Genomic DNA, 24,501 nt, shown 5'->3' with positions numbered 1-24,501 from the left:
TAAAATTCAAAAATTGTACTTTTTTTTATAAAAACCCAATTTTGTTTCTTTCAATTTTTTTATAATCTTAATTGATTTTTAAAACCTTTTTTAAGCAGATTTCACAATTTTTAAAGTTTTTTTCGTTACGTTTATTTGTAGGCGCGTTGCACCCATATTAAAAGAAGGTTGTTTTTTTTTTTTTATGTATACACAATATCGTTGCTATAATTAAGTTTTTTAAATAATGTAGAGAACGATGAACAAAGTGTAAAATAATATCACACTATGATATTTCAGATTAAAAATTCAAATCTCCTTTATTTATTTTTTATAAAGATATAAAACTATTTGGATCGTTTGTTGAATACATAAATTAACCTTTCAGAAATATATACGTTTTTAGATATGTAGATGACTCAAGACTTTTTTTATGCTCCTAGAAATTGTACACAGTGGCCTTTTCTATTTTAAAATGTAGTTATATTGGTTAAATGACAAAAAGCCTTTTCCTTTCTTCCTCTTCCTAGTTGTAACTGTAGTTTTAATTTCATGAAATTTGACGACAAATCTCTAACACCAAACAAGGAAGTCAAAACCACAGCAGTTCTATTTTCTACTGAACATGTTTTGTCGAGAATACAGCTGTTTTCCTGCCAAATAATTGCTGTAAATTATTCTCATTTTTTTCTATTATAGAAAAAAAAATTCACTATTCTTCTCAAAAATATCTCCGCTGGCTATCTGTTAAAAAAGGTCGATGTGAAAATATTAAAATAACTTCTCATTCTGGTAATTTCTTTATTTATGGAGAAAGTAGTAATTCTCAAATATAGATGCTCTATGAGAAAAAATATCTCAATCAACTATGAACCAGAGGGAATGGCTCCCCCAAACTTTCTCGCATTTTCTCTAATAAACTTGTCATGCCAGAGAACGCCTTACTTGGCATTGGCGCACAATAATTACAAAATATTAGGTTTTTTGGAGTGAATTTAGCATTACTGAAGCCGTTGTGTCATCCTTGGTGAGTTATTTGGCGATGAATCATTGGCATGCGATTAATAATATCAGAAAATCGAATTTATGTTTTAATCGCGTTTTTCCTAAACGATTGAGACAAAAATTTAACACAGAACTACACTTGCAGCCATGAAAATCCCATACTAAATACGATATATTTAATTCATTACATTTTAGAATTGCTGCATTTAAATTTTTCGGAAAGTACAAACCGACAGACAATCAACCCGTTGTTGGAATTGGCTCAAAATTTGATAGGTGTCAACACCATAGATGTTAAATCTGTGTACCGAATTTCCCTATCAAGCTGTCTTCGTTTTATGATTATCGTGTTAACTTATATTCGAGCAGTCGGACAGACGGACTTTCTATGAACAGATTTCACTCAAAATTTGATAAGAGTCAGAAAATTTGATGTAAAGACAGAATACCAAATTTCAATCGTCTAGCTCAAAACGTTTTTGGGTTATCTTTGTCACAGACAGACAGACGGACATTTTCCAAAAATGTGTTTTTCGAACTCCAAGATGATCTTAAACGTGCAGATTCGTCAAAATCTCGTGTTCGAATTTTTTTGACTACTTTCTCTATACTACGTATATGGGAAAGTAAAAAAAAAGGAAAGTAAAAATAACTAAAATAAAGTTTTAATCTATGACTTATCTTCTACAATAATGTAACTACACATTTAAATATTTATTAATATTTTATTGCCTTTTTAAAAGCTTGCTATTTCCAGTTTTTGCTTGTAAATGATCTAATGTATCTTTTAAAAACTTAGCATTTAACGAAAAAAAATATGTTCCAATTCCAATGGCACTGTTTTGGACAAACTGCATTAATTCAAAATTTTTATTCATTTATTAAAAAAAAATGAATTACTGCATTTTTCAGCTAACATATGCTTTTAAAAAAGAAATAACGAAGCCAAAGTGGAAATAACTTTATTCGCTTACTCCAGTAATAAAATAAATCATTACAAAAGTGATAAATAATGTATCACTTGATCACTATTATCAGAATTAAAAAATTGTCTGTTCATTTGCTTCTTCATTGCTCTCGCCTTCTCATTTAATCCATTATCAAGGTAGCATTATTAAAAGCATGAGGAATAGCAATGAATTCTCATTTTTAGCATAATTTCATTAGTCAACTGCAAATATTTTGCGCATTCATCTTACATTACATTCTAATTCATATTTTTAACGCCAATAAACTGACTTTTTTTAAACTAATATGTACAATCCAACATTTAATCAATAAAATAATTTAGCTTTAAACTATAGTATTAAAATTTTGAAAAATTTAATGAATAAAATGTGCTTTTTAAAACATTTTTTTAAACCGCCACAAACATTATATAGGTAGATTTTTTTCCGTGTATGGTTTTGTACCGATTTTGTACCAAAAAACGATTTTGATTTTTACTCTCCTTACAGCAGCAGCATCCGTATTAGCACAAGATATTGTACGATATTCCGATATTCCCACGATATTGTTCGATGTTCTGAATTCCGGCCAATGTCGGAGAGATATTGTAACAATGTTGTTGGTAATTTTGTGCTAATAGGGTTACCTCTCCTATAACCATCCCAAATATAATTTAACTTTCCGTCTTTCCAATCAAACTGCTTAGATGCGATGGGTAAATTGATTCTTAATAGAGGTTGATAAAATTAATCTGGTTGAAAGACATCCTAGATCTTATTTTTGAATGGCGTGAAATATGGAAAACGCTTTTAATTGTTTCTTTATTAAAATCATTCATTTAAACTAATTTTAATTTACCATAATATAAAAGGGGATGCATCCAACAATAGCCTACTGACTAAAAGAACATCATAACTGAAAAGCAGGAAACGGAATAGGGAAGTTATAGGTTCAATCTTTGACTGTACTCTTAATAAGAGCAGATTAAAAGATGTACTACTCTGTAAGGAATTGCTCACTGTGGGTTTATTGACTTTTAAATCTGTTGTATGTAATCTTGTTATAAATCTGTAATTTTGCTACCCGTCACGAATAGTGTCATCCTGGAAAAACCGTTAAAACCTTTGTAAGATCTTTCCTGTGCGTGCTGAGCTTGGCGACGAATTTGGCGAGTTTCGCGACTAAATGGATAATACTAGAAAATACAAGAACTTTCACGATACATCCACTAAGAGCCGAGATACACACAGATACGCCCTGATTGGTCTGGAAGATTCTAGCCCCGCCTACCGGAACTATAAAAGACAGGCACTCTGAAAGTGCTGGGAAGTCGTGTGTGAGAGTAGTCGGAGTCGCCGACAAATAAGAGATTAGAGGATTAGACAGCAAGCAAGCTGCTGAATTAACGATTAAATGTCCTGCGTTATTACAATTGATTGGCAGTATTTGTATAAAAAAAATTGTAACAATATTATCAAGTTTCTCTCCAAGCTAAATTCGAATGTGGAGACAATTTCCCATGAAAAAGGGGATTCATCACTTTATCTTTCTTAGGTGCTTTAAGACTGCTTTGACAAAAGGTTCCGTTTCCAGTTTATCACGAATCTTTGACTCGTGGAATTTCGCTAGACATGCTAAACAAAAAGTGGCATTAGTACCACCATAAAGACTGATTAATGTTTGTATGTTTGTTATGTTTTGTATGTTTGTTATTGTAGCTATAATCAAAAGCAAATTTTTAAAAATATTATAAATACAGATGAGTAAAGCACATAAAACATTGTGATGCTACAGACCAGAGGTTCGAATTTGCTTTAAATTATATGTTCGTATTTTGTTTCAGATGGGCTGGGCCGTGTGGAATTGGTTCCTCCCAGCTATGGCTTTGGGCGTGAGATTGATGTTATACAGCGGCTCCTCCTCTTACATCAGAAATGGTCTGAACATGTGGGACACATTAGCTAAATACAAAGCCACGTGGTGGTTTGTGGAACCTTGCTCGCTAGATAAAATAGAGAAAAAAGAAATGTTTCCAAGTAAAGTGATAAAACTATTCTCATTTCTTCAGAGAATGCAATCGCATTCAGACATGTGTACATTAAAATGTAAATTTTGTGAATAACGTAGCTTTTGTTCATATATTCAATTCTAATTATGCGGAACATATTCAAAACTGCTAATCCTATCAGACACGTCTATCATTGTTTTAACACATATATTATACCTTTTCACGTTCTTCTTCGGCTGATATAACACGGTAATTTTATAAAAGGATTGCTGTTTACTCCGATTAGTGTACTGTCCTCGCTATCTGAGCACGATTCAAAATTCTCACGGGTCTGTCCCAAAATATTACTTCAAATTTAGTTTTGTTACGTTAAAATCTGGTTTAAAGCAATACGAAAGATATTTTGAGAGGAGCCTAGTAATTTTGAGTCATAATCAGATGACGAGGACGATATTTTAATTAGCATTCAAACTTCCGTGAGAGGATATTTGGCCCTCGGTATTAGATTTAACGTGTACTAATCCCTCATACATGACGTATCTTTGAAGATATTGGGTTTATAATTTGGAACATTCAGCCTCGAAACTGTAATCACATCCTCAGGGCACCATGGCCTAATAGATTATTTTAAAATGAAACTTTAACGCATAGAAGATGCCCTTTCTTCGACTTCCGCAAAAATACTAAAGTGGAGCCATTTAAGAATAGTAATTACTTACAGAGTAAAAATAGGTATCCTGATACAGCAATTTTACCATTCATATGTAAAAGCTTAAATATATCATAAACGATATATACAAGTGTCTGCAAAGTTTCATAAATCACTATATTCCTTCAGCGACTAATTAATTCGCATTTCATATAAATCGTGTTAATTTATTTAATCCAACCTATTCCATTTTTCGCAAACTGAATAAGGTAAAAATACCGAATTCTACCTACTTGTTCTGTTTATATAGCATACGAACTCTGTTTCATTTAGAACTAGCTTTGAGAATAAAATAAATTAACAAAATAAATTAAATTGCGAAATATGTCTAATTATTGAATTTGATCTGTCCACTTCTGTAAAAATGTGTAATATCTCTCGAAAACGGAGGTTGTGGAGGAGACAGTCGATGGTTGATGATGTATCTAAGAATCGAGAGTTTTAACATGGCATAAAAATTGGCCAAATCGAACTAGTGGTTGAGACTGGGGAAGTGATTCTAATATTTTTCTAATATATAGATTTTTATTTGTTATTTTATTTCTCTAATCCTCTGTTGAAGCAATTTTTTTTCTAAGCCTGAGCATGATAAGGATAATTTTTTTTAAATCAATTGAGAATATCTTTGACTTCTATCTATCGTCGCATGTGTAAGTTTTATGTGTTCTCTGTAAATATTGCATTCTAATGCAAACCTTTCTTTTTAACAGAACCGGAATCAAATCTTGATCATCTGAAAGCTGTATGCATTTGTGGAAGTCCTGTCAAAGTTCAAAACATCGCCTACATTCAAAGCAAAATTAAAAAGGACGTATTTGCTGCAAGTTTATATGGTGAGAGACATTTACATTTCAATGAAATGACAATTAATATTTTATTATTGTTCATAGTTTAATTCAAAATCAAATCATTCAGTATAAACATCAAAGTATGCGGATAAAAATAATGTATGTTTCTTGTTATGAATATAAATAACATAGAATTTAAGGATATATTAATAAAATAATATATTATACGAAAGATATCGTAATTCAATATTTTAAAAAAGCGTCGCTATATTTGTTATACATTGTTATATTGTAACCATATTGTTATAATGCCCTATTGAAGATTTTTCATTAATTTTGCCCCTTGTTATACAGGTGCTAGTAAGATTTGCAGTTTCGTAATTTTGGAGTTAGCGTAAATGATCATGTTGAAAGAATGACAACACAAACTTCGATTCTCGCGCAAGATACCAATATCCCACATGACTGTTTTATGCTTCATATCTTAATTTAAACTGTGTTTTATTACAGTTTAAAAGCTGGTAAATGCACTTTCAACTTGAAGGATTTTGGAAATCTTTTTTTATTACGGGCAATCGAATCGATTCTGCGAAACTGGTAGCATAGAGCACAAATCAGTTCTAAATTAGAAATTCATCAAAGAAAAGTGCCATTTAAGAAAAACAACGGCCATCTATGAAATGATTTGTCAAAAATGTCCTTATCACTCTCTAATGATGCAGTTGAAATACTGCTAGGGAAAATTCTTCCGGTGTGTATGCTGTGAGAAACCCAATAGACTCGATATTAGACTGATTGTAAAACTCAGCCGAAGCGTGCTCGAAAACAGCACTTGCACAAATCAACTACAAATAAGAAAACAACAATTCCTTTTTAATCAACCGCAATAACACTCAGTGCTCATAGTATGGCCAGAAAATTAGATCCGAGACCAATAACCCAAAGAGAAAATTCGCTCGACTTACTTTACCGCTTTATATTGGTTTTCCGACAGAGCGTCGAAAAATCTTGAAAGATCTACGGAACTAGCCTCCTATTAGAGATGCCGCCATAATTCTTGTATTTTCACAAACCTTCCTTTTTCTCACCAAATTTGTTGCCATTTCAGGGATTATTGAACCGGCATCCATTAAAACATCTGTAAATCGTCCTTACCATGTATAGGGAATAAATATTATAAATTAGTAACAATATTTATCGTTCTTTTTTTAAAAAAATCTTACAAATGAAAGATAAGATAACTTATTTAAAGCTGAAATACTTTCAGAATGATTATATGAAAGAAAACGTATTAATCAGAAAAACCATATCAAATACATTAAATAATCTTGCAACGTCATTATCATTTCAATCATCAGCATCTAATTGTATAAAGAATAGTATTAACATTAAAAAGATGGCAGCTTGCTTGTTTGGGCGGTATTCATAAATGCAAGTTAAAATTTCAACCGTTGTAACTATTTAATTGTAATTAACTCTTTTTATATATTTGAAAAGTATATTTTGTACTTAATAAATCTGTATCAAACAATTAATCAATTAGCTTTTTAATCTTACCGTTTAATTTTAGGAACAACTGAATCTCATGGATTTCTGTCAGGATACGACTGGAATTTGCCATCTTATGCTGGAGAAGTTCAGGTTCCAGCTCTTGGAAAAGATATTCACTGTTTCGATAGTCAAGGTTTGCGAATTTTGTGATCATTATAAAATAGTCGCATGTCTATCAATTCTGTAATTTGTGTCAATAATTTAAAAATTAATTCAGATGAAATTTCTAAAAATATTTGCTGATTATATGATATGGAATAGGGAAAAATTACCGTATTTGTACTACATTAAAATTTTTTAATATTCTAATTTTATTTCTAAAAAGAATTTTGGGCAGTTTTTTCATATTCAAAAATGCATTTGATTTTCTTCATTAATTTTTTTAAGATAGAAAGTAATAGCTATACATACATATAATACAGGGTGTTCATTAATTATTGTCGGGGTTTCCATATCTCATAACTTTCGAATAAAAAATATTACGCAAAAACCGATTACGTATTCGTAAATTACAACTCAAAGAATTTTATTAATGATATTAAAGTGTAAAACTTGCACAATTTACACTTTGTATGCATTCAGCTGAAGTCGATTATGTATTCGTGAATTACAACTCAAAGAATTATGTATTCGTAAATTACAACTCAAAGAATTATGAATACGTAAATTACAACTCAAAGAATTATGTATTCGTAAAGTACAACTCAAAGAATCGCCTTCAGCTGAATGCCTACAAAGTGCAAATTGTGCAAGCTTTACACTTTAATATCATTAATAAAATTCTTTGAGTTGTAATTTGCGAATACGTAATCGGTTTTTGCGTAATATTTTTTATTCGAAAGTTATGAGGTACGGAAACCCCGACAATAATTAATGAACACCCTGTATATAATATATAAAAATGAATTTTTGTTTAATCGTATTTTATGCGTTGCCGTACCATTCATCCAATTGTGATAAAACTTTGCCAACTTATTGCTTTGAACCTAGAAAATCCATGTTTTCCACATGGCCAATTGAATGTTGGAAGCTCACGAGTCAGACAGCCACGAAATTTGTTTGTTTTTGCTGAAGACGGGAAAAAATACTGTCTACCCTAAAGTATATTTGAATAATAATGTCAAAAAATAGAACAAATATTATTAATATTTTTTCCTTTATTTATCATTCAACTTCTTTGAATGTGTTCGTTGGCTACAAGACAATAAATACCATTCTTTCTACCATTCCTAAATAAACAAGATAGATACGATATTTCCAAAATTATTTCTTCTGCTGCAGTAATTGATGATGTCGTCGAAGAGCAACCCTACCTAGCACGAAGGAACAAACTACACTTGATGACATTAGATCCTTGCATATAATAAAGAAATCTCTAGAGAAAACGCATATTGGTACAGAAAAGGAATAGTGAAAAACCTTTACATTGAAAACATTGTATCAAGTTGTGAAGTAATAAAAATGCATAAAATTCATTATACATAGTAATAATATTTCTCCCTTTTGAAATCGTTTCAGGACGGTCAGTAGTTGGCAAACTAGGTGAACTCGTCATCACCACCCGATCACCCTCCTTTCCCCTCTATCTATGGAAGGACGAAGACGGCAGTGTGGTCCACAAAGCATATCTCGACCTCTATCCAGGTAACAATGACTTCACTATCAATCACATTTTAAAGTACCTTGAAAAATTTCATAAACCAGATACAAAGATATTTTTCATTTTGTATTGTAAATGCTTATATGATATGAAATATCAATCCAAGAATCTATCCTTAAAATAAAGTTTCAGAATATAAAAGGCATATACGAGGGGTGACCCCAAAAAAAAGTTTACAAGCAGCAGTATTTGGTAAGTAGAAATTGTGAATTGGAATATTCTTACCCAGAGTGGAGACAAATGGTGTTAGTTTTCTTAGACCGGTCAATCGAGCAGATAGTGTTAGTATTGAGACCTGAAACAGCGACAGTAATGGCAAGACGTCTACAGGAGTGGTCTCTCACAGAGGGGCGAGCTGTGATACGATTGGTATGGACCACTAATGTGTCCCCATCGGACTTTCACAGACAAATCGTTTAAGTGTACTTAAGTATCGTTAAGAGAGCAAGTGGGAAACCACTATATGGAAACGAGCGGACGTCCAACTTCTGAAACATCCGAACTGAACACAGCGCGTGTTGAAGAAATGGTCCAAGGGGATCGACGAGTAACCGTGCCTGAGATCGCAGCACAACTTGGAATGAGCTATGGTACCATTCAGTGTATCGTTACGAATGAGTTGCGGTATTCCAAAGTTTGTGCCCGTTGGGTTCCACGTGCGTTATCTGAGGAGCATAAAGCCACACGAATGATATGCAGCCTCACATTTCCTCAGTGATATCACTCACACGGCCAACAATTCATTGATCCCATCGTTACTGGGGGCTTCATAATTTCACCCCCACATCCAAAACAGCCATAATGGAGTGGAGGCACGCTGGATCACCGACGAGGAAGAAGTTTACAGTGACATTCTCTGTCGGCAAAATTAAGGCAACCATTTTCTGGGTTGGTTATGAACCGCCGAGTGATATTGTCCTAATTGAGTGTCTGGTGTGTGGCCATACCATTAATGTTAACCCTTATTGTGGCACCTTAACGAAATTGCATCAAGCCATCCGACACAAACGTCCTGGATTGCTGACAGAAGGTATCATTCTGCTGCATGATAATGCCCGGCCCCATACAGCTCGCCAGACTCAGCGATTGCTGGAAATGTTTAGGTGGGAGGTCTGAAGCCAACTCCATACAGTTTCGATTTGGCTCCCAGTGACTATTTCCTTTCCCCGGCATTGAAGAAACACTTATCCGAAACAAGGTACACATTAGACGATAATGTTCAAAAAAGTCCCCAGAACTGGCTCAAAAGCCAGGAACCTGATTATTACCAAGGCAGGTTAAACAAATTGCTCCAGCGGTGTAATAAATGCCTCAACAGGTTTGGTGATTATGTAGAGAGGTGACCGCCACATATGTCTCTTAATTACCATTTGTATCCTGTGTCTATTGTTAATAAAGCATTTTTCCTTTGCTTTGTAAACTTTTTTGATCACCCCTTGTAAATACGAGACTGATTGTTTGTATTAAAAATTAATATTGTCAATTAGTTTTGTTAGCTAAGTGAGCAGAAAATAATATTATGTTCATTTGAATTAACATAAACATTACCTTTAAACAGCATCATTTATCAAATTGGTAGATTAAATGTGTAATTTAACTGATTTTTCTGTAGTTATATAAAAGAACCTTCCTGATTTTCCATCTCAATCATTCAATTCATTTAACTCATAAATTGGTTTAAATGTCTTCAAAAACTAGGCAGAAGGAACTCCTTTTTTTCTCTTTATTTAATGGCTTCACTATCAAAACTTATGTCTCAAAATATATTTCTGAGATAGAATATAGCCCAGTGCCATTAGAAGTTCTTTCGTGAAAATTATCAAAATTAAATTAATCACTTGAGATTTTTTGATTTTTTAATAGGTACCTGGTGTCCACACGACGAATGCTGGATAAATCCTAAGTCAAGAGGCATTGTAATAGTTGGAAGGAGGTACGATATTAATAGATTTTCTATTATTCTATCACAGATTATTTAGTAGATAAAACATTTTTAACAACCCTATAAAAATATCAGAAGATTACTTCTTCGATAATAACAATATTTTTTCATGGCGTGTTCGCAATATTTATGTCATCACATTCAGCCTATTGTTTAAAAATAAATTATAGTTTATTATAAATAGTCTGAAGGAAAACGTTTTTAATATCCCGTTTCCTTAATGATTTTGAGATAAAACGATGCGTAATTTCCATAGAAATGTCCGATTATTATTGAAATCGTCACTAATTACCTTAAAGACTTCATGCCTTGATAGTGTCAAAAAAGTCGCAATCAGAAACTAATATTTAAAAAGTTTATAATGATAGCTAATTGCATTTTCCTTGTTCACTCTGAAATATCTTTTCCTTCTAACTTATAAAATATATAAGAGAAAGAATTGTAATCGTCAAAACATTTTAGTGATTTTAAAATCTGATAAATCTCTGCATCACAGATTTTTGGAGATTTAAAAGAAAATCGAATTATATCTCCTGTTGTCCGTGTACATATAAACATAATAACTCAGAAACTTGTCGAGATATATAGATAAAAACTGATATAAAAATGTATCTTTTAGACAAATTTCATCCATATAGATCTTTATCTTATCTCGAAGTTCGGACAGAATTTTGGACCAATTTTGCCAAAAGAAAAAAAAATTTTCCCCTTTATATACACTGTATTTGAACGGAATAACTCTGAATGCAAGTTAGATAAATAAAATTTCTCATGCAGTCTTGTTGCCAAAATTTCAGATTTGTATCAGATTTTAGATTTTATAGGTGCAAAGGAAGGTATCCAAAATCAATATTCAGTATGCTTCTTTATATTTCAAAATACGAAACTACTATACAACTTTGCTGTACGCGAATGTCCAAGATGAGAGGAAGTACTCACGTTTATGGAATGCCATTATCTCTGTTTTTACACAATACCAATTCTGCTACACGTTCAGAGCATGCAGTAGAGGATAGAAAGAGTACAGATAAGAAAATGCTGATCGTCTATATATACTATGTATATGAGAAAGTCGAGAGAAGAATACTCCCTCTGCTTTAGATTTAAACAATTGCAATAGTCGATTGGGTATACTTGTTTATTTCGAGATTTTCAGATTATGTCAAGAACTCGAATCTAATGGGTTTACTCTTCATTCTCGGTTTCGAAAACTTTCCGTACTTTTGAGTATGCACCAGAAGGCATTTATTTAGTAAATATTATTGGGATCCTTAAACAAACAGTACTTGGTTATTTTCAAATCACAACAAGATCGCCAACGCCGAACTTTCCAATCACCAAATTGACAACGGTTTGCATTTTTAGGCGATTTACCACGAGACCTGTAAAAATAAATAAGCACCCAATTCTGTAAATATTCGGAAAGAGTTAAACTAATAAATCCAAATAAGAATAATTATTAGAAATAAATATTAAGTTTACAGCCAAAGAATCAAAAAGAAAGATATAATGAATCCGGCCTGGAGACTTTCTCAAGGGTCACCCTCAGGCAAGGATTCCGGGGATTTTTTTCTGTGAGGGATCTGACTTTCGTCTAACAAACTGACCCCTCGTGACCCGAAAATCCCAGGAAATTGAGGTTTTGGAGATAAAATTAGTATCACAAAATTAAAGATAATTATATAATTATTATTAGTATCATAAAATTAAAGATAAAGAAAAAAAAAGCTGCAATGTTCGATTTTTATAGCTATAACGTGAAAAGAAAGACGACGCACAAACAAATGTCCTTTAAGTTCTCACTTGTCAATAAAAGTCTTTTAAATCTGCATCATACTGTTGTTTACTGTGCTCATTTTGTCATTAAGGACTTACCTAATTATTAATATACATAGTCATGAACTAAATCATAAAAAATTATAACGGAATTAATGAATAATTTAAGTTAACCTGAATAAATACATCATGAAATAAACAAATTCAGATGAGATTTAGATTAGACTAATTATGCTAACGAGCATGAAAAAAATTCAAGTGTATATTGAACACGATATTACAAAAAGTTTAAGAGCTAATAAAGAAAAAAATATTAATAACGAGAGTTAGCTTAGCAAAATAGATATAAATCAAAATTAAGCCATTATTTTCGACTGCAATTTTGTAATTTAACGTGCAGCAAGTACAAGATGTAAATTAATTTAAAATTTAAATTGTCAAAGTACACTTGATATATATAATATATCATTAAACTAATTTTATAAATATGAATGGTATAAATAAATTTTTATTTAATATAATCGAAATTTAATACATATTTTTTCAATACACTTTTTAAAAATAAGTTCCCAACGCTTCAATAAGTTAATTAAAATATTGAAATCCTTTTTTTTTATTTTACCTCACTTTAAAATATAGAGCTTTAAAATTTGATCATTCATTTTTTTTTCTATTATAATTAAATTAAATTTTTTTACCCCTTTTAGTGACGACACGCTGATTCAAAATGGGGAGTGCTTTGGCTCAGCAGACATCTATTTCGCTAGTAAGTATGTCCTTCAAAAAATACTACAAAATACAATTTTTAGCATGAAAATTAAACATTTATGAATACAAACTTTTAATTACAATAATTACTTTCAAAATAAAATACTTTAAATGAATATTTATATTTGAGGTGTCCCATAATTTAATGCGTATACATTGTTTAAAAAGGCATTTTTTAAATTTTGAAAAAGTGCAAAAGGCGTTTTTATATGCTAACTACATTCATTTAGTGGTCAGATTGTTTCCTCAGATTATTAATTTTCCTGATTGATAAATTATTAATATTAAATAAAATTTAAAATTCTATAGTTTTATTCAATAAAACTTTAAAAAAAGATATGCATTTAATCAAATAAGTCTAATAAGAATTACTCATACATTCGCTTTATTATTAGAAAAAAATTTATTTTCTTTTAAGTTTTTTACTAAGGAAATACATTTAAAACGGTTGAATGCTGTTATTTTCCCTTCAAAACAGAATATTACGTGTGATTGCGATAAAAGATATTGTGATTTAATTTCTAGCAACCCATACAACGTGAGTATTTACGCGTGTATTCATATTTATTGTATGAATTTACACTTTTTTAAAGATACAAAATAATTTATTTTTATCGTATATGAATTTTATAAAGAGGATGAATCATAATCATCGAAAAATTCAAACTCGAGACATTATCGACTCTCTATATTTCTGACCTCCCAAAATTTGAAAAACATTTTTTTGAAATTATGCGTCTGCCTGTAAATCATGAACACTTTGATCTAGATGGGTGAAATTTAGTATATAAACTTTACACCAAAGAAAGTGTTTTATAAAATTTTGTAGAGTATATAGATTGTTGATGAAAATTTTATAAAGTTTGTAGATTGTTGTTGTTTAAAGTTGTAGATTTTATAAAATTTTGAATAAAATGCATTCTAAGGAAATCTGTTAATCTAGTTATATGTGAACACAATAACTGCAACACTCAAAGAGCTAAAGAAATAAAACTGGACCACGGATTACCAAGTTTCTCAAATTTTGAACATTATTTGTTGAATGATTGACCGTCAGTCGGTCTGTACTTCCACAAGCATGCAAACGCGACAGCTCAAACACGCAAGGACTAAAATAATGAAATTTGGTATGTGATTTTATGACTGCTGTTGTATACCAAATTTTGGTCTTATTTGTTTGGAGAAAAGCGGTCAAAATATATATTCAATTTTTGGTGCTTATGTATTAACCGCATACCAGAGAATAATTAACAGAAGGTCTCATGCTAACAAGCTTTTTCATACTCTTAGTTCGTCAATGGCAAGGGGTAGATAATATACAGTTAACCCTGCAATGCACGACTTTTTACTTTTTTTATTTAAAAAATATATGTTTTTGTATAACTGCATATAATTAAAAGAAATTTATTGAAGAAGATTTAAGTTTTTTTTCTTGTGAATTTTTTTTAAAAATTTAAATGTACAAAATGGTTACATTATAAATTTAACAATAGCCCATTGACAAAAATCACATTAAAACAATTATGCATTAAAAATAAAAGCCCCTTTTTACCAATATATATTTATATATAATAGAAAAAAGTATTTTGATTGTATTTTTAATGGTAGAACTATTCATATAACAGTCATCCTGGTATTTTTGCAAGTTTCTAGTTTAAATCTAATTCTAGTACCGTTACTATAATCAATTGGCCTTTCCTACAAATTTTTATCAAAAAGTGATGAAAAAGGGATTTCTAAACAAACATTGTTACTCTTTGGAACAGTCATGTGACATTTATAAATGGAAATAAAAATATAAATCCGAATGGCTACATCATGCATTGAAGAGTTAATAGAGTAAGCGAGAAAATTTCGGGAAGAATGCTCCCAATAATTTAAATTTTAAGGTCTTGCATAAAAATTATTTTATCTCTTCTAAAAAGCATCTTAATTATTTAATTGGTACATATTTATTTTTTACTAAAAAATTAATTTCGAAAACATGATAATATGAGGAAAATAGTGGTCAAAATTTTTGTTTAAGGAGGGACGAAATGGAATAAACTCTATATCGGCAAACTGTGCATACTAAGATAAAAAAAATCGAATAACCAATTTCCTCGTTTCAGTCCATGACATGGAAGAAATAATAGACTATATCTGTGTTGGTCAGACGAGTCCTGATGGTGATGTCCGAGTTGTCCTCTTCGTGAAATTGGCTGAAGGCGTGAGATTTTCACCAGAATTAAATACGAAGATCTGTCAAAAAATTGAAGTGGAGTTGTGGAGAGAACTAGTTCCTGAGCTGGTTCTAGATGTCAAAGATATTCCAGTAAGTTTATAACTTTTTAGAAGTTAAATTTTTAAAGTAGAATTTTTAATTTGCAAAATGGACGAATTTTTGTTCCTAAACAGTTACACGGACTTAACGAACTGCAAATGTTTTATCAAAGATCCTTTATCTTCCTTCGCTCTGTTAATAATCATTAGTGTCCAGAAAATAAGTTTCAGGCGTCCCGTAGAAAGAAACAGAACATATTTATCTGGAAAGATTTATTGCAAAAAATACAGCAATATAAACATAATAACCACCGGAATTGTAACATTTGTCACACCATTAGATAAATTTTTGTAGTTCAGTGTGATAGAAGTCTGCCACCTAATAATGGAGTAACCGTATAAGTTGTTTCTAAGTCTTCGGACCCACCAAGGAAGCACCTCAGAAATGAGTGTGAGAAGCTTCCATTATTGTGGTTGGTTCTCGCCTCCTTGGTGGGTACAGAGATGATGGGATTAGACTACCTCCTACTGATGACGGGAAGTGCTTCCCACGGGAAACGTTGTACCGGAGCCGGTGATGGCCTTTAGGACTCAGACATAGTTCCAGCCAGTGTTGCAATCACAGCGGTCAGATCAGTTTATCCGTGTGCCTTAGTGACAGGTCGGAGTGGCCCTTAATGGTTTCCAAATCTTCGTCTTTGGGATAGCGAAGTCCTGATGAGAATTTCCTCAAGTGCAAGAACAAGAAGTCGCCGAGAGTAAGATAGAAACTATAGGGTTGTTAGACAAGGAATTCTCAATGGATTTTCAAAAGTGATTTCTTTTTGTGGAATTTGCCGTATGCGGGCGATCATTGTTATGGATCAGCGCAACACCTCTTTAAGCATTTCCAGCCTCTTGTTTTAAATGGCTCATCACAACTTTTCAGTTGCACAGTAGCATTCAATGTTCAAGACAGAATCTCTCGGCTCTCATTTCGTCTCAAAGCATCGCCATCTTTGGAAACTTATTTTCTGGATGACCCTCATATATATAAAAAAAAACTTAAGATTTGATTTCTATGTTTATGCTATATACATTATAACTTGATCAGTTTTGCCCTCTCAAAATGTCAGCCATATTTGTTTTCCTCTTATTTTACCGAGATACGGTTTAATAAACAATATGATTTTTATCAGATTCATAACGTTTTACATCTCATCCTCTGTATGAAAGAGTGATGAATCCAATTTTTGGTCAGTTCTATGAGATTTCTAAAAGTTTCATTTATTCCATCTTTTAATTTTAAAATGAGTTCCCTTTTAACTAATTATGTTTTTCATCATGTTTCTCGCAATTTACCACTAATACACTTTTCTATGAACATTACATTACCATATTAAAAAAATGGTGTGGGTGAGAGGTAAAAAAATAATCTTCCAGCATTTTTTAGCACTACAGCATTTTTTTTTAATTAATGAAATTACACAATGAGTATTATTCAAAATTCTTTGTTAATACTTTCAAGTCAATTTAACTATACATACAATAACAGTTCATGTATAATTAGAAAGATAAAGGGGTTGAAAAATATTAATATTATGTGTCAAAATGACAACAATTTGCATAGATGATTTGCATAATTCCTAGTATGATTTTAGTCGACTGCTTTCTATGAAACTAATTTAAACTTCGAGATTTCGATTCATACATTAAATAAATATGTTGACAGCAAATAATGGTTAAGAAGTATTTCGCTGCATTATTAATGCGATATATAATATAAAATAACTATTATATGAATACAATAATTCACAAGAAAATGCAAGTTAGAAGCATGAAATCTGTCATATTGCTTTTATCACTACAGTATTTATCTGTGAAAAATGTAAGCGGGTGTGGTGCTCATTAAATCTATCGGTGTCCCTCTGGCGTGGTGTGGAAGCTTTGAGAGGGGGTGGAAGCTCAGGTGTCGTCCTCGTCACCTGACAGCGATTCAAAATAACGAGGTCCGTCCCAAAATAGCCCTAGTGTTGCTTTAAACGGGACGTTAATATAAGTAAACTTAACTCTGAAAAATGCTGCAGCAAATCCATTAGTAGGTTGTTTATGTAGTAAAGCTAGTTATGTAAAGCTTTAGTAAATGTAAAGTTAGATAGATAGGCTTTAGTAAATCACCTTTACTTTAAAACATCTTTAACTTATGATTATTTCACATCATATACGCTTTACATTTACTAAAAGAAAAAGACATATGGAATGCTATGATTTAAAAAACTAATCATTAACTCTTTGTTTAAATTTCAGTACAACTTAAATGGGAAGAGGATGGAAAGCACAGTCAAGAAAATCATCCACACCAACAAAATCCCTGAAGTGAATAATATACGAAATCCTGAAAGTTTGCAGAGTTTCTGTAATAGACCGGAAGTTATCAGTTTCATGATACCAGCATCATAAGCAAGCAAAGGTAATGTCTTCCATTCTCTTAAAAGACTTATAAATGTCAGAATAATTATGTTTCTTTCGAATTTTTATAACACATGTATCAAAATAAAAATGTAAAGAAATATACAATAGTAGAATATGGCAAATATCAAATCATGATAAATCCACTTTAGCGGAGAATTGTTTAAATAACGCATGAAATCTATTTTTGTTAAACAATGTACAGATTTTCTATTCTCATCATAGCCCAAGAGTTATTTCTAAACTGCTGGAGATAGACAGTTCTAATTGGAGAAAATGCTTTAGGTTATTGGAAGAATTATATTTTATGTTCCTTAAATCTATAATTCTATTTCTAAATACTGAGAGTATATAACGTTCTATCCAGTCCTCTGACCCTGTTAGTCATATTTAGTAAAAAATTGTAAGCAGTCTAAAACATGAATCTAAAAAAAATCTCATTTATGAGCAATTTGTTCATAAATGAGAAGGCGACACATACAAACTTATTTTAAGGAGCGATTTGTAAAAAAGAACGGAATGTTAGATAATTTCAGTTTCAATTGATGGCTTAAGATCTCTCTAGGAGCCCAAAACTTATGTATAAAATTTGTCTAAAATAGTAATTTTCAAGTTTCATAAATTGATCAGTTTTAGTCGCAGAAAAATGAGTTTTTAATTGGTTTAAAATTTGATAGTACCAAGAATATTTTTCTAAATATGATTGATAGAACCGGAGGACTATATAAAAGGTTAGATTTCGTAATTTTTTTAAGAAAAATATTTACTGACTCAAACAATATATAATTCTACCCATAATATAAAGCATTTTTTTCAATTGAAACTTCATATAAATATATATATTTTTAGAGGTTTAAAAATTTACTATTATGCCATGATAAGAGTAGAATCCTAATTTATAAAACTAATAGAACTCTTTCGACATTTCCATGATGATTGCCAACGAAATCAAAACATAGTGATGTTAAAAATCTCTGAAAATGGAGGAAAAAATAATACTATTTTTCACGTTTATTCATTTATTTTTTCATTGTTACAATGATATCACCTCGTAAACTGCAGCTTATAAAAATCGAAGCAATTATTTAAAAATGCTGATGCACTAGAATAAAAAAAAAAAAAAGAAAAAAAGAAACAAGAAAATTAGAAAGTTTGCTACAAAAGAATTTAAGTTATGTGAAAATAAATTTCACGATTTTTAATTTCCGAATTTATATTTTTGCCAAATCTGCAAAGAAGTAAAATTTCTACTCCCGAATCAGCGAAAAAATCTCTTAACTCAACAGTAAAAAAATTGAATCAAATAAATGAAAAAGAAAAGTATTTTGTTCGTTCTTGTTTTAAATTATCAAAAAGGGGCCGAATAACGGACCTCAAGAAATTGAAATAATTGAATCAGTATGACGATTAAAGAAATTTAATTTCAAATCTAAAATTTTTCAGAGAAAAATATTTTTTTTTTATTTATTTATTTCTCAAACTTTTCTATCCAAAACAAATTTCTTCAAGAAGACAACTTTTTGTTCCCTTTGATGGTGCTTTATTTTTCTACAACCATTTGGAGTGCTATTTTTGTGTAAATGTATAAGAAAAATCATCCAATACAGCTAAAAATCAAGTAAAAAATTTTTTAATTCAATTTTATAACGCAGCCTTTGATGATCATTGAATCATCATTAATTTACTTGTGTGCTCATTTCATGACTGTAAGTGCGGTAGACGTGCCTGAAGACTGAAGACGCACATGCACACATATAAAATATCTCCTTTCATAAGTGCATTGTAAGGTCCTGATCTAGATTGATCAAATAACGAAGCAGAATTTCCAGACAATTCTTTATTTTACAGCCCTATATATACAAAGAACAACGTGTTCTAATCTTGGTTAAATAAATAGTTATTTACAGTAGGAGTAGGAGATACAACAGTTAAATTCGAAGGTTTTTCTTGGAACTCAGTTCTCCATCATGTCAACACACAACTCCAGGGGTAGTTTCTCAGACTCCGAACTCGTGGGCGTAGTCCAACCGCCCTTTGCAATTCGTTTCTCCTCTCCTGACTAAAAAAAATCTCCGCGCTTTATTTCGGCGACAATCTCCGCCTCTTAATTTACATTGGTCATTTGAGCTCTCCTTCGGCCAATCGGGGTTCAGCCATATGCTCTCTCAGCGGCGCCAGTGGGTCGTGGGAAGGTCCTTTCACAAAGAGAAACATCTAGCATCCAGATGTTTAGACAACCCTTTCTCTTTGAACATACTATCAATACCTCTGGGACGAGGAATTCCATATGTGGTCTTCCATTGTAGTCGCTAGTGAACAGATGCGAGACCACCCAGATGAAAAGAGCCACCATCTGGCTATCCCGAGGAGTTTAGTAAGTAACAGCGACGACACAATGAATCAGTACAACACAATGTCTTATCAGTACTGGGAAACGGGGAATGTTACAGCATATTATGCAGAAAATTGTAGCGTATATAAAATATATTATGATAGATAATTCAAAATCTTTGCTGCAGCCTAATATTTACATCGCGTCAGGGTCATTGACATAAAAATGCTGTGACTTATTTTCTCTGTAACATTTGCCACTCGGCCTTCTGAAATTGGAGGACAATTGAAATTGACGAAATGATGAAGAACCAGATTATTGGGAGGCAATTGTAATAATAGTCGGAAAAAAGATACCTGACATACTTGTTGTGGGGTACTGTAATAGATTAATAAATATGGCGATAAATCGCTATGAAAATAAATATCTGAGCACTCGTGGCGCTTATGGCCCTGTCAAGGGTCTGCAATTGTATGCAAAAGTGAGGAAAAAGATATTAGAAGACATTAGAAGACATTGTCTGCATTAGAAGACAGACCTGCATTAGAAGACATGTCAGAAAGCTTCAAAGACACCACTCCCTTTGCTTTCTTATCCAAAAGAAACTCAAAATTATTCTGGAAATAAGGCGAAAAAAGGCTTTTATCCTGCTCCCTCAGAGTTACGTTGCCTTTAGGCAAGTGCCTTTTTTACGTATTTGATAATATGGTCCTGGGCCGCCACACGTGACACATCGTCATGAAATCGAGTCTCAAACCTGTAATGCTTCGATTTCAGTTCGAATTGCAATCAATAACCCTTTTAGGAATAAGCGATTTTTTTTCAGTAATGGATAAAATTTTCAGTTCTGTTATCTTTAATGAGGTAATGCGTGATCAATCTTAAGCCATTGTTTATTTAGTTGTATTAGAAGGTCCCTTTTTTAATAAGAAAAATATCTTTCATTATATGCTAAATAATGTATAACATTTGCATTTGTATTTTTCAGATCATTACTGCAGCAAATGTGACACGAGTCCTACCAACAGATGGAGGAAAGTTTTTTTTTTTTTCATGCAACATTTATATAAGGACTTAAGTAAGTTCTTTCTCGGAAGAAGCAATTTTATTTGACTCATCAAGGAAAGGATATTTACATCGAACTGACGGAATAAAATATTTATTGTGTTCCTCATTGTTTATGTTTATGTGATATCGTAAATAAAGAGTCCTTTCCATAGTTACATTGTTTCATTCTTACATTTAATTCTGAAAAAAAAATGAAAATGCTCTATGCTTTGCTTTTCACAAGTTTTTTATTGAACTTCTTAAGTATATGTAATAACTAGCTTTTACCCGCGACTTCATACGCGTGGAAATAGATTGGAATTTATAGCCTCAATGGCTTTATCTTTTGTTACTCCTGCGCATGCGTGAATTTTCAACGCCAATTGGGGAAACACAAATGTATGAATTTTCTACGCCAGTTAGAGTAACGCAATATAGATTATAAATTTTTAATTTCCTTTATTATGTTTTATTTTAATTCAAAGGTACTTCAGAATGAATCCGAAAGATCGATTAATTAACATTGTTTAATTTTAAATGTATCGAACACTAAGAAAATAAACAGAATCGTTTGAAATAATAGTAAAAATCATGTTAAGTCTAATATCATTGGCGTGGGGGGGGTAACCCTGAAGCTTTACTCATTTGGCGATTTTTGGCGGTAAAGTTATTTTTTAATTAATAAACAATTAACCACTCAATTAAACGGAGTAAATAGTAGCCTATGTCCTATTCCAGACTATAATCTATCTCTCAGCTAAGTTTCATCCAATTCTGTTCAGCCGTCCTGTCGTGATTGACTAACAAACATCCATCCATCCATTCAAACTTTCACATTTATAATAGTAGTATAGATTAAACTTTATAATCAATCTCTTACGCTCGCTGCTTGATGAATTAGAAGTCTGCAATTTCCTACAATTCTACAGTGTGCAATTCGGTACTTATGAATAATTTATTAAAATTATTACTAAGTTAAAATTGCGTCTAATACTCTGCTTTCAATATTTTATTAATGTTAGTTCAATTTTGTTTCTACATGAAAAGCATCATTTGATAGAATATTGAAAAAAAATGTTTTACATAGTTTTAGTTATATTAACGTCCCGAATTTTTAAAGCAACGCTAGGGCTATTTTTGGACGGACCTCGTAATTTTGTACCATGGTTAGACGACGAGGACGACACCTGAGAAGGTACCCCCTCTCCAAATTTCCACACCATATCAGCGGGAGGACGTTTAGCCCCAACGGATTTAGCGTATACCAGACCCGCTTACACGATGGTTCTTTGGAAGAATCGGGTCTCTGACCTGAATCTCTCAGGTTCTGAAGCCGAGACCTTACCACCATTCCACCGCGGCCCTGTGGTGTTGCATAATCACGGAATTAACACATTTACAGAATTATGTACCAAAATTATTTATTTAAAATAATTAAAAAATACAAATCTTGAAAGTTTTATTATTATTATTATTTAATCATTTCTTTTTTTATAAATATAAATATAAAATTATCAAAAACAATTATTAAAAGAAAATCGCGCAAATATAACACTAAAATATCACTATTTTATAAGGCTTTCAAATGAAATATTACTTAATTAGTTAATGAGTAATTAATATTCCAATGCATTATAAAAAACACTTATATATATAATATATAATTATTTTAATAATTCAACACATATTTTAATAATAATATTCACAATTCAAATTTTTTTATTTGACAGTCAGGCAAATAATATTTTTTATCTGACCTACCTTTTAACTGATCCTTTTCATTTTTGAACCAAACCTGTCGTGGGGTTAACAATCTATCTGTCTATACTTTCATACGCAGGCATACACAATAGCTCAAAACGAAATGCTTTGGATAAATAAAATTTGGTATTTGATCTTGTTACAAAAATTGCAGTTCTGTGACAAATTTTAATTTCAGTTGGTTTGAGAAAAAAAACTGCTCAAAGTGCTTTTTTTTTTTTTTTTTTACCATACAATCCCGCGCATAAGCATATATCTTTCATGTAAAAACTCTGGAAGTAAAAATCTGAGTACTTGTGGGGTCAATGATTTTACATTCGCCTAAGGTTAACAATTTAATATGGAGGGAGTAGGGAGTTTATTAGAAATATGATAGAAAGTTTAAAAGAAACCACTTGCGCTGGATATTTTTTTTTTTTTATGTTTATTTGCCTTCCAACGTCTACGAACGTCACAGTAATTTGACTCTTTATTTAAAGTTGTCGAATCAATGGATACTTTAGTCTCGTAAAGAGCTGCGCTGCATCGAAGCAATTATTGAAAATTAGTTTGTCAGCTCATAAAGAAATTGATACATTTGTCACCCCGTTACAGGCATGATAAACGCGCAGATATATTTAGATGAAAATGTTCCTTCATTTCAGTTGCCTCAGATCTATGAACGTAAAGTAAAGTAGGTTCTCACTAAACTGAGAGATTCGTAATCACCAGGTGCCCTCTTTTGTTTTCATGAAAATTGTATATGAATTTGCAACGCAAAATGAAGCAAAAAAAAAATCCACTCTTTTGTGAATAAAATCTGACTGATCTATGAAGCTCTGAGTGTCAATACTTGAGGGCAATCAACGGCCGTTACTTTTTCATGAAATCCATTGATTCCTTTATTTTCCAGTAAACGACAACTGAACTAGTATACTTTATCAATGTTAGTGATACTCTTAGAGTTTTTATTTATTGTTTCAAAGTTTCTAAATACATTTCTTTACATTTAAAATTTTTAAAATTCTCGAAATGCGAAAATTTATTCCCGTATAATAAATAAATAAAGACACGAGTATCATGTCGTCAAAAAATTCTATTAGTTGAATTTCCATCCTTTATATCTTCTGAATTCAAAAAAAAAAATATATGATAAGTGAAATTACGTTACATTGACAATCTGAATATGAATAATAAAACTTAAAAAAGCAATGACCTAGATAATAGATCCCCAATGGAAGCTATACCACCCCCCCAGTTGACGATGTAGCTTTCCATGGGCAGCAGCAGCAAGTCCAGAGGCAACAATACTTTGATATTCGATATGATTGACTATTATGAAAACTATTGAAGAGCTTGACTATTGGAACTATTGATTGACTATTGGAAAGCTTTTTTTTTTTTAATAAAGGGGGCAGTAGACCAAAAAAAATCGGAAACATCTGATTTAGATGGATGAGATTTGGAATCGTACATTTCTACCAGATTTTGATCGAAATCCATCGTTAAAAATATTTGATTTCTATCTGCACCCGAAC

The 24,501-nt window shown here is 31.5% G+C and overlaps 1 protein-coding gene across 3 annotated transcripts in view; it reads left to right on the top strand.

Moving 5' to 3' along the window:
• Nucleotides 1-21,395, top strand: part of LOC129971205 (acetoacetyl-CoA synthetase-like) — a 58,947-nt gene extending 37,552 nt beyond the window's left edge. For all 3 annotated transcript variants that reach the window (XM_056084777.1, XM_056084780.1, XM_056084779.1), the window contains 9 exons: nt 3,776-3,968; nt 5,360-5,482; nt 7,008-7,121; nt 8,507-8,632; nt 10,512-10,581; nt 13,074-13,132; nt 15,246-15,448; nt 17,683-17,845; nt 21,165-21,395. In XM_056084777.1, coding sequence (XP_055940752.1) covers nt 3,776-3,968; nt 5,360-5,482; nt 7,008-7,121; nt 8,507-8,632; nt 10,512-10,581; nt 13,074-13,132; nt 15,246-15,448; nt 17,683-17,835 — 1,041 coding nt within the window. In that variant the 3' untranslated portion in view covers nt 17,836-17,845; nt 21,165-21,395. The remainder of the gene's footprint in view (nt 1-3,775; nt 3,969-5,359; nt 5,483-7,007; nt 7,122-8,506; nt 8,633-10,511; nt 10,582-13,073; nt 13,133-15,245; nt 15,449-17,682; nt 17,846-21,164) is intronic.
• Nucleotides 21,396-24,501: the final 3,106 nt, after the last annotated feature.

Source organism: Argiope bruennichi, chromosome 6, assembly GCF_947563725.1.
Source record: "Argiope bruennichi chromosome 6, qqArgBrue1.1, whole genome shotgun sequence".
NCBI classification, from domain to species: Eukaryota; Metazoa; Arthropoda; class Arachnida; order Araneae; family Araneidae; genus Argiope; species Argiope bruennichi.
Note: the sequence above shows the minus strand (reverse complement) of the source record. Positions and strands in the feature narration are given on the sequence as shown.